Source organism: Epinephelus lanceolatus, chromosome 18, assembly GCF_041903045.1.
Source record: "Epinephelus lanceolatus isolate andai-2023 chromosome 18, ASM4190304v1, whole genome shotgun sequence".
Classification (NCBI taxonomy): domain Eukaryota; kingdom Metazoa; phylum Chordata; class Actinopteri; order Perciformes; family Serranidae; genus Epinephelus; species Epinephelus lanceolatus.
This window is the reverse complement of record NC_135751.1, coordinates 6,080,870-6,092,885: the sequence shown is the minus strand read 5'-3', so window position 1 is coordinate 6,092,885 and position 12,016 is coordinate 6,080,870. Positions and strand designations below refer to the sequence as shown.

At 41.8% G+C, this 12,016-nt stretch overlaps 1 protein-coding gene across 10 annotated transcripts in view; it reads right to left on the bottom strand.

The window, feature by feature from the left end:
* Nucleotides 1–12,016, bottom strand: part of rbfox1 (RNA binding fox-1 homolog 1) — a 554,543-nt gene that overhangs the window by 40,467 nt on the left and 502,060 nt on the right. For all 10 annotated transcript variants that reach the window (XR_004502636.2, XM_033644552.2, XM_078161770.1 and 7 more), the window contains 3 exons: nucleotides 11,807–11,867; nucleotides 9,256–9,309; nucleotides 5,885–6,017 (listed from right to left, as the gene is read on the bottom strand). Coding sequence is in view for 9 of the 10 variants with exons in the window: in XM_033644552.2 (XP_033500443.2) it covers nucleotides 5,885–6,017; nucleotides 9,256–9,309; nucleotides 11,807–11,867 (248 nt within the window). In the remaining variant the exon portion in view is untranslated. The remainder of the gene's footprint in view (nucleotides 1–5,884; nucleotides 6,018–9,255; nucleotides 9,310–11,806; nucleotides 11,868–12,016) is intronic.

The window sequence follows — 12,016 nt, the reverse complement described above, 5'->3', positions numbered from 1 at the left end:
TTGTTGAAATGTAGGCTAAAGAAATTTAAAGTTCCAACATGTCCACTACATATCAACATACAAATGTAATGAATCTATGGTTTGCAGGAATGTATAATGTCAACATTTATTCTGGCATTGGGTTAGAAAAAAAAAAGTTTACTTATTATGTATCGTTGTTTAACACACAATCTGCATGTGTGGTGTACACAGATGTAATTGACAGTGACCATCATCAGTAGATCCATCAGAAACAAATATTTGCTTTAAATGTAAATCCTGATTGATGTGCTAATAACATAAAAACATTACATTACATTTTTTGCATCATCTTTTAGAGAAAAACAACACAGATAGAAAGCTGTCATAACAAACAAAACAAAAAAACAGACCCTCACTTGCCACCACATTTTCCAAACTTCATACCTCCAATCTGTGACTAAAGCTTTCTGCTATAAATCTGTAGTTTCTGACTGTTCTGAGTAGCTGTGAGGACCCTGATGACATCACTAAAAGGGGATTTATGGTTGTGCGTAGAGCCTTTACTGCAGTTACACCTCAAAAACACTAGTCGGCGGTGGAGGTTTCTGTTAAGTGCTGTAAAGTTTAGTTGATTCAAAACACACCCAAAACACACATTAGCCTAAATATGGCTTAACAGAGACAAGTTCAAACACAAGTACACAAATCAGCTTCACTACAACTCACAGCATTCACAGACAAATGTTAATCCGGACACATTTTCCCCACAGATACAACATGCTAACGTTATTAGCACAAGCCTATGGCATTTTACATTGTATAAATTAGCCTAGCAACTAACAATCTTTTCCTCTTCTCATATAAAACCAGGGACAACGGCAACATTTAACAAAGCTAACAGCATACAGTTTGGCTCCATTACAAGGTTCACTGACAAAACAACTGTCCTGTATTAAACACATTTTTTAAACAAATACAACATGCTAACGCTATTAGCACAAGCCTATGGCATTTTACATTGTATTGATTAGCCTAGCGGACAGCGATTTTTCCCTCATCTCATATAAAACCAGGGACAGCAGCAACATTTTACGAAGGTAACAGCACATAATTTGGCTCCATTACAACTCACAAGGTTCACCAACAGAACAACAGTCACATTAAACATGTTTTCCAAACAAATACAACATGCTAACTTTATTAGCGCCAGCCTATGGCATTTTACATTTTATAAATTAGCCTGGCGACGAGCGGAGATTTCCTCTTCTCATATGAAACCTGGATAAATCCCTAAGTATAAATCCCTGAAGGATAAATCACACACAAGACTTAAAATGCTATTTTAGTGGAGGCTTTACTGTCTTCACAATTTATTGTTTCTTATCTGTGAACTAAAAGTAAATACAAGCTTCGTTTCGACTGAGGGAAATGGTGTCAGTATACAGCGACAGGAGGTCTGTGTCACCGCAACGCATAGTTACAGTTCTGGGGAGGTGCACGTCAGGCTACGGCATAGATTCAATGCAGAACTATAAAATGTGTGTAAGACATCATCAGTCTTACTCTCTTAGACTTGCTAAGGTCCTCCAGAGCAGATCCTAGGAGATGTGCCAGACTATGAAGTGAATTTGACATAGTGGCCAAACCATGTAACTACAACTACCAGGTCCGTCACATGATGCCACTGGGCCCAGGACTTGTTTTCCATAGACTTACTTTGAGAAAGAGATATCTATAAATCAGTGAATACATTTTTTAAAATCTCACAAGCCCCGCAAAATGACTTGTTTCACTATTGAAATGGGTCCATTTGTTTCGATGACATTTCAAAAGTTTAGAGGAGTGGCACCATTGAATCATTTTATCCCCATTCAAGTTAGCAGAAGACTTAGGTCAAACCTTTTTGCTTTCATGCGCCACTGGGCAACTTTTATAGGAATGAACAAGGCCCCGCCTCCAACACTGTATCCAGTTGCCTTTATACATCCAGGCTTCAGAACCACAGAATATTATAAAACTGTATTCGCAGGCTGAGTTAAATATGACGAGTAGAGTGATTTCATTTGTGAAGTCATTTTCAACAAAAACAACAACAAAAACACAAGCAATTAGCTGAGAGCACTTAGAGGAAAATCCTGGCGTTTATCTTTAAACACCCATGCTATCTCACCTTAACAGCTAGGCAAGATCATAATTCCATAATTGTGTGTGTTTCTCTATTCTTGTGTCCTGATCTGCAGTGGAATCCCCTGTCTAATTATATGAAAGCGCTGCAGGACCATTAGTGCTGAGATTATGCAGGTTTGTGTGTGTGTTAGAGAGAGAGAAAGCATTCCTCATCTAGAGTCCAATAAAATGAGCAGGACGTTGCTGTCAGCACTGCATTATGATGGAGTTCCTTTTAACAAGAAGAGCTTCTCAGAGGACCAAGCTTCCACTTTCACCAGCCAATAGACTAGTTACACACTGTTTGTGCTATCTCTGATAATCAATAACTTCTCAAATGTCAAGGTGATTCTGGGAGTCACTTCACTCATAAGAATGACTTCTGTAGGACTACATGTCATGATTTCTTTTAAGAGTTATGAATAGATAACCTCAAATGGAGGGCAAAAATATTCTAAGACACTAATGCCTGTTGCCAGTGCCAAGTGAGCACTTTCAGTGTTACACTTTTTGTCCCCTAACCTACCCTAAACTTAATGGTAACCTGAACCTTAAAACCATGTCTTAACTCTCAAACAGGCCTTTGAAGAAGTGAAGACTGACCAAAATGTCTTCACTTTCCAAAAATGTGAGTAAGTAAACTCGGTTTCCTAGCTGTATCACAGGATCTATTTGGAGCCGGGTGGTTGCCACTTGAGACAGTTTTAATAAAAATACATCACAGTCCACATTAATAATTCACCATCCAACTGCCACCAGGGCAATTAAGCGGTGCAGGAGTGTTAATGAAAGTACAATCTGTAGCACATATCTCTTTATCAAGACAATGTGCGACTGTTCACCTAAACACCTATCTCCCTGATCCTATGTGAACGGTTCTTCTACAGTTCACAGCGACAGAGTGTGTGAGTGAAGGTACTATTCATTCCTCCAACAGAGAGCCTTTAAAAAACAAGAATCTGCCTCTCAACTGAATAGAGAGGCAGGCCGTCATTGGAGACAAGCTTCCATTAGAGACAAGCCTTTATTGCCACTAACAACCTGCTTTCGTTTTCATTTGCTTTTCACGCTGTTTGCTGATTTACTGTTCCTGCAAAATGAGCCTGAAATGTCTATCCAAGGCATACCTAAAGTAAACAGAGAGCTGTTCTTGTACCACTTGGAGTACATGGACACACAGGGTCTCTTTTGAAAGGTGACAAGCAGAATTTTTTTTTTTTCCTTTTTTTTCCCAACAGTCTGAATCAGTGTAAGTGCTTCTGCCATTGAGTAATATAAGCTGAAGCACACTAAAACAGAAGGTTTACATTTCGGCCAAAATATTTCCTTGAAAACAGATGCCTGATGATAGCATAAAGCCTTACCTAGTCCAGAGCAGATAACAATGCAATTAAAAAGGATATTTTACTATTTATGACTTTATTGTATAAAATGAATTTTAGATCATGTAAATTAACAAGAAAGCCAGGACTTTCCCATTAAGACATTAAAAGAACCATCTGTTGAATATTTATTCATATTTAAATGGTTTTACATACCGTCATGTTGGAAATTGTATTGACTATAACAAGCCTCAGTCACGAGCACAGTAGTCTGCTCTAGGCTGGCTCTATATACAGGGAAGAGATGCAGACCCTTCCTTTCAACACAGGCTCTTGTTGGCTATTGTAGGCTGTGGAGAGGACATGGAAGCTTGTATTGGGTCAAGTGAGGTATCAATCCAAAGGTCAGTGTGCAGCAGCCCCTTTGGTACTGGTCTTCGGCAGTATATTTGCATTTATTGGGTGTTATCATCGACAATACATGGAGCAATTAGAAAATTTGAAATGATGTGACAGCAGTCCGTGAATATCCACGGATGTTATAATGTGTTTTGGTCTAAATATTTTACTAAATTTTGGTCATCTGTACCTTTGCGAAAGTATCAGAACTGTTTTTCTTGGAATATTATTGATCAGTGGACTATATTAAAATGAAGGAACACTGAGCAAATGTTGCCTAAATTGGTTTGTTTTTAGCCACCTACAGAAAGATCCACCAAAAAAAAAAAAAAAAATCATCAGTTTAAGTATACGTTACATTTAAAATATTTTCACCGCTTAACCTCGCTGTCAAAAAGTCCTCTCCAACAGGGAACTGAAGCCGTTATTTCAAAGCCACCGGCCTCCACTGAAAAGAGAGATTTGATTTGATTTGTGATTTTAGAACATAAAAGTTACTGGTCTACAGCTGCTTCGATCAGTTAATGAGTGAGACAGTGCAGAGAAAATATTCGAGATATGCTTGCATGCTTGCTTAGCTTCTGTGCTGGGATATTTAGTTGTTCGTAGCAAAGCAACACAGTACAGCATTACAGAAATGTCAGACCACCGGATTTAACTATATATCTTTAAACATTACAGTTATGACTAAAAATGACAACAGAAATAAGCAAGAGTTCCGATTTCATATTGCCAGTTATCTACCCAGAAGTGTTAGTGCGACATCACAGTGATTCAGTCTATAGAATTCCTAGGCAACAGCTTGTGTCCATGTCTACTCCATGTCAGCTGATGTCATTCACATACACTGCAAAGAATTCCAGGAAATACAAAGGGACCTATTTAGCCTCTTGTCAAGTTTGAAATGGTCTATGTCTTCTGTTGTTAGCAGTACATGCATTTCCATCCACTTATTTGTGTATGCTTTTTAAATTTGCACAATCTGAAAAAAAGGGGAGTGGAAATACCAGAAATGTGAAAAACATAGAACTACTGCAGAAAAGTTGTACGTGTCTTCACCATGTTTCTTTCCTTAACCTAACCAGGGTACCTCTACTTGCACAAACCTTACCTCCTGTGGTGTGTGCATTTTCATAGAATGTCATATGAACGGTTGTATGAGGATACGTTAACATGAAACATGTGACTTATACGTCACTCAAACCTCCATTGAAGAGATGAAAACATCAGATGTGTGTGGAGTGATGAGGATACTTCTTCACATTAACACATGATGCAAGCAGAAATGTCATATTTACACATTTACATTTTCAACTGTTCTCCATGAACAAACTTGGAATATTCGCACAACAGTAGTGGATGAAAATTCATACTGAATCGCATTTTATTTTGCAGTGTTCTGGAAATTACCACTACATTCGGATGGAAAAATAACTAGTGAGAGCAGGGGGAAAAAAAAAATCTCATCTTAAAATAGACTCCCAGCCAGCCTCCTTAGTGTCCATTTGCTTGCAGTCATAAAGAGCAAAATAAATAAAAAGAACCAACAGAATAATGGCAAATCAGATCTGACTGCCCACAATACACAGCTCTGCTTGGCTCGTCTCCAGAGCAATCAGCCATGGAGGGTCAGCCAGAGATGCTGCTGGGGCTGGGAAGATGTTTTTCTCTTTTCTTTTTTCTTTTTTTTATTTTTTTATTTGTGGCAAAGGATAAACTCCAAAAGTGGTCACAAAGTGGAGGACCTCCCGCCATGAACACAGCCTCTCTCAATGACACCACAGTACAAGGCCAAATTGACAATCATTTCCCATGAGTCCGTGCAAAGGCACATGTCTTGGAGCATGCCTGTTGGTCGATTCAGCATGCTGTGGAAGTGGGGGAGTGTGTTATCGCTGTGAGGCGAGGCTGGCATGCACCGCTTCGCTGAGTCTGAGCACAGAGATTCAGGACTTGCCATTGGATAAGGGAAAGAGTGAAGGAGAGACCAAAGAGGAAGAAATGACAACAGGACAAGAGCAAGAAAGACTGCTCACCCTCCGTAAGCTGGAATGTGGGGAGGGGGAGCAGCCGCCCTGAATGTGTTGTACACGGTCCGTCCTCGACCTCTTAGGTGGGCTCCTCTGTATGCTGCTGCTGCACTGGCTGTTGGGTAGGGAAAACCTGGTACTGGAGACAGAGAACAGAAAATGATGCACACCTTCCCTGATGTCACAGCATCCAAAAGAAGAATGCACAAATTTCCGATTAAGGCCAGATATTTTAGCAGTATTCAGAAGTGTACACCTGTAGTTGATATTAGCATTTGAATTCTGGAGACAATGTGTCAAGTGTTCTCCCATTTCCAGGTGTGTGAAGAGAAAGAACGAATAAAGAGAGAGAGTGGCAGTGGAGTGGAGCTATTGCAGTGGTATTGTTATTAACTTATCATTAATCTTAATTGGGGACAACTGACACAAAGCTTAATTTGAGAGCTGGGGTGAGTGAAGGTTGAGAAGGAGATCGAGGTTCCATATCCAACCCTAATTATACATCTCTTCAAAGAGGAGATCTAATAAAATGCTAATAGAAACAGTGAATCATTCATTGACCTGATGAAAAATGGAAGGTTTGCGCCAAAGGATAAGAGTTTCTCAAAGAGAGACAAGGAGAGGAGCGAGGCTGGTAATTGTTCCTATTCATCTTTTGTCACCTTGATTTTAGGACTGAGTGGCCTGGCTACCCTTAAAGTCACACTGATAACTCTTCCTAATGCTATTCCACTCTGCTGTGTTCATACAGTCTGAATGAAAAGGAGTGCTTGGCATATGCAGGTAGATAGCAACTAGGACTCATTAAATTCTAGCATAAACTGATCAGGGGTTGTACTGGCCCTCCACCGTTATTCAGAGAACAGTGGAGGGCGCTGGAATACATACAATATATACAGTGTTTTTGAAAGGGGGACGTTAAGTTGTTCTAAGTAGTTGGTTCAAGCAGTAATCTCGAGGGCTGAAAGATAAAGCCAACAAGGAAGTGCCAAAAACTGCAGTTCCTTTACTGGCGACTTGAAGTCAATCCCCATTGACCCCCATGTCTACAGCCTGGTACAAAAATTCATGACAACAGTACCAGCGGTGAACTTTAATAAAAGGTACCTGTTTACATTTTATTTAAAAAAAAAAGTTACGCATAATTAAAGGCGGGCCACTTCAAGTGACAGACTGTCTGCAGATACTGTCCTCGGCTTCTAAGTTAGATCCACACCTCACTCCTTCACAGCACCAGCCTCTCTCACCTCTGGGTCCATAAAACCAAGATGGTGACCGCCGAAATGCCAAACTTGAGTCCTCAAAGCAATGGGTGATGTCACAATAGATATCCATTTTTTTGTGGGTGTTCTTGGGGAATTTGTTTCTGTCTGCTTGCTTGCTTTTACCACTACTATCTGAAGCTTTTTTATTTTTTTTTTGAAAAGGCTTTCCCTGCTAAGTATGAGGCTTTTTTTCTGAATCCCTTGCACAGAGCTTTTCCTTGTTTACCACTGAATGGCGCCCTTTGGTGCTTCGGGCACACTTGGCCATCAATTATTTTAATGCACGTCGAAGTGGAAAGCTGTTCTTCGTTTGAGCAGGGCGCATTGGAAAACCGTAAGCAACAGTGCAACATGTTATCACGCTGCCTATCCATTGTGAAGCATCACAGCCAAGTCACAAACAAGTCAAAAACAAGTCTTTGTTGCAAATATATTGTATAGAAATAGATAGGATGGGAGGAAAGTTTACCATGGTTGCTTTTAAGTGTCAGGGAGATGAGCCAGGAGAGCACTGGGTTTAGTCTTAATTTCCTTGTTTTTTATCTTTCTACCATGTGGGTTGCAGTTTCTCATGTCTACAGTTTTTGAGCATACGCATGGGTTAGAGCTTCCATGGAAGACTGCACATTTTCCCGGCAAGTTAGATTTTTATAAATCCCAATGTTTGCTTAGAAAGTGGCGTACGCCGCCTTCTGTCTGTATGCCTCATTTATAAATGAGGCCCCAGGTCTCACTGTGTTTCCTCTACAATGATGACGCAGGAGAGTGTTTACACCTCCATGATCTTCCATGGAACAGGGTTGCACGCCAACATTTTTAGAATAAAAGAACAGTCTGGGGTGTTTGGAGTCTCTGTCACAATCAATGGGATATTCAAAAATAGCGGATTTGTACACTGAGTCCTTGTAAAATAAGAGTGACAATCCTGTCTTGATCAATCAATGGACTGCAGTGTTTCTAGCCCCACCTTTTAGTACTGGATCAGTGTGCTAGGTACCTCAACAAAAGAGTAATGAAAAAATGGGAATGGAATGGTTCTGTTGGTAACATCCAGGGCTTTTAACAATGAAAACACAAAAATAACCATTCTAATGTGTAATGAACTGAATTAAACCAGACTGCTGGGTGGAAATGAGGCTAAAGAAATTTGCAGTGGTAATTTGGTGAGTCTTCACCAATGCCTTGTGAATCATAATCTGCTCTGCTATTAAAACATCTGAACCAGTTAACCACAAGAACAGGCCCTGGCCTCTATCCTGAACCACTGCAATCATTATCTATTAATAACATAATAGCACAAATTACTTATGCAGAAGGGGCCTGAAAAGCTTGTACATTCCTCACACATGTGCAGATCCATGCAAAACACACACATGCACACACACACACACACACACACACACACACACACACATACATGCCCCAATGGCATTTTGGATACTCAAAAGGTGAAACAAAGGTAAATCAATACAAAGCCATTTTGTAATTAAAAGAACGTGGGGGTGAATTAGGCAAACGACTGTCTGGAGAAATTGAAAATATTGATTTTAATTTACAAAATATATTTCACACCTTTTAATGTCCTTGCAGAAATGGACAATTAGATTTCCTTCTCTCTTGTCCTTTGCTTTCCTTCACTTCTCCTCTCCTCTGCCACTTATCTGTCTCTCTTCTTCTTATCAAGAAATCCAGGTATTTTTCACCTTAATGGCCATAGTTAATGACAGGGTGGGGGGATGGGCAGCGGTTAAGGTTTGGGGGAGGTGAATGCTGGGATCGCCAAGATTGAAGATGGCTCATGGGTGGCAGTGTGGGTTGCTGAATGTGTGTTTGTTTTGTAGCAGAGATGACAGTCTGTTGATGCGTTTGTCCGAGTCAGCATAGTTCTCAGACTAAAAACAGACTATTCTTGGTTGCATGTTGCTTGGAAGGAAAGCAGATCAGGGAGAGGCGACGAAGGTTAAAATGAAGGGGGTGTGGGTGGGAGTTGGGGGTTTGAGGGTGGGGGTAGAAAATGAAGATGTCGAAGAAGCTGAAGAACAAAATGAATGAGGAGGAGGAAGATAACGACAAAGGAGATGGTGACAGATGGAGAAGGGCATGTCCTCCTACCTGCATAGAATTCTGGGCTGTAGACAGCGCTGACCACTGGATTTAACTTCCAGCCTGAAAGAAGACAGACAGCGAGAAAAAGAAAAAGACAGAGAGGAGGAGAAAAAGATAACAAAGGGAACAGTGTTTTAGTGTACCTAGTTTAAACAAACCTGTATGTTCTCACTAAACTTAAATCTACCTGGAAATGTACTCAGATATTTAATTTTATTTTACTTTTTAGTCTATACCTCCTTGATACGGCAGTTACCAAGAAATTTTAAACTGTATGATTGAATAACATTAACAACAAAATGGTTAATTTGTCCGTCTGATTACCTGTTGTATAGACAAAACAACAAAACATTTTCCCGTTCTCATTCCCAGGTCATCAAATACAGATGCTTTGACACGCCCTGTGGCATATAAAAAGTCCACATAACGCCCACATTCCACCAGATGCGTGTTGGTTGCGTCTGCGCTCCGGAACGGCAGCGGAGCCGATACGTTTCAATTCTAGTCAATGTGTGTGCTTCCACCGGCTGTGGCTGTGCTGCAGCCCTCTGCAACAGATACGCAGGACTTCTATTTTTGCCGGACTCCGGAGCACAACACAGCAATTCAGTACAGAGCAGATCGTGCAGGGCAGGAAGTCGTGCACAAAAACAAAATAAAACATTCCCTGCACTACACCTTGAAAACATCATAATGGGTGGAGGCAGGCCTGAAGTCAACAGGTCAGAGGTTTTCAGACGTCATTTCACCCCCTTGACACCATGTACGAGGAGATGTTAATCATGGAGGTGCACCGAGATGTCTTCCTACTACTCCTCTGGTTTTGTGGTTCTGTTTATAGAAACTACATCTTGTAATATTGCGCGATTATGCGTGAATTCGCGAGATCTCGGGGGTCCTCATGACTCCGGCTGTCCAGCGGAGCTGCACTGCTCCACACAGCAAATGCAGCTGGTGGGTGTTGACGGACGGCGGAGCACGCAGCGGATAACCAGCGCAGCCGGTCCACACACATCCAGTGGAATTCCAGTGTAAGGCAGAAGGTGAGGGAGGGGAGTTGGATGGGTCAAATAAAAGTGGACTTTCATCCAGAAGAATACAGGTTGTGTCCTTGTGCGTTCTTGAGATATAGGGCTCTCGTTTCCTGGCATGGCGCAGGATGGTGAAACCCGCGCAGAGAGCAGCCCAACCCGAGGCGCGCTCAGTTTGATAGTTTGGCAGACCGATGTGCGCTGAGATGGGTGTGGCGGCGCAGCAGGGGGCGGTGTCGACAGATCCAGCTTGGCGCAGTGACAGTGTTGTGCCAAAAGGCTTCGCCAAAGGTGCGCTAAAAGCTCGCCAGCTGAAACCAGGTCTACTGTCAGCGCAAGGGGAGCGCAGCTGGTGTAAGTGGAAGTTTGGCTGACCGGTGGACAGTGCGCACACATCACCAAAACCTCACAGGCAGGTCTCCAGAATGTCAGGCACATTAACAATGCAATAAATACCCAAAAACCACTATTCAATGCAACTATCTGCAATCAGCACATAAATGTATCTCTATATCGACTGTCCATCATATCTGATGTCAGATCAAAGGGGATTGGCACCGTTTGGCATGTTTGGCACACGTAATGGAAACCCAACCTGATTTGATTAACACAGCTGCAAACTAATGAGTTCACATCCCTCTCAGCCAACCACAAACAGCCACAGCATCAGATAGGGAGTATATATTCAGCATCTGTCATCTTAGAAAAGTCAAAAGAAAAGAAACAGAGTGAGACTGCGAGAGAGAAAGAGAGAGCGTGCGACTTCCCAGACCAAAACATCAGTTTCCTGCTGGGAGAAGGTTGGCCGTCTGACGCTGCTGCTCTCTTCTGCCATGGAGAATTGAGTAAACTCTCATTACGCCTTTGCACGGCGCATTTAAGGGCGAGGAGAGGGGCTCATTTGATTGGTGTGATGTGTGTAAAACCCACTCCACGCCTTCTCTCCTCCCTCTTTCTGACTTGTGCAGGTTGGAGGGATGGAGGTGGGAAAGAGGAGTAGCTGCGCCAGCACGCACGGTGTGCCAAACTTGCAAAATCCACCTGGCCACACCCAGTTGGCGAAGCACAGGTGCGCTGCGCCTCCACCTTGCCTGGTCTGCGAAACTAGAGCCCATTGTGTTAATGAGAATTGGATGGACAGACAGATGGATGGACACCCAAAAACGTAACACCTCCAGCCATGGCTATTGCTGGTACAAAGACATAAAAAGTCACAATCTAGGGGCATCGGTGGCTTAGTGGTAGAGCAGGCGCCCTATGTACAAGGCTGTTGCCGCAGCGGCCCGGGTTCGATTCCAGCCCATGGCCCTTTGCTGCATGTCATTCCCTCTCTCTCTCTCCCCCTTTCACACTTGACTGTCCTATCAATTAAAGGCAAAAATGCCCTAAAAAATATCTTAAAAAAAAGGAAAAAAAAAAAAGGCCACAATCTATGTTGATTCAACGTTGTAAAAAACATAACACATGCAAAAATACAATGGGATGAATACTTTATATAAGGACAGAAAACATTGACTTGGCCTCACCATTTGCATATGGGTTGACAGTCTTCTTATTTGTCATTACTCGGGCTGTTGCATTGTTGACCTACAGCAGATAAAGAGAAGTCCATGAGTTATATCTTAGTAGTAAGTGCTTTACTCACTAGAGTAAATCTGCATGCATAGTTTCCTAATGTTGTAAACAAAGAAAGCAGTACACTTTATCACGGCAAACACCCATGTCATTTGTGTGTT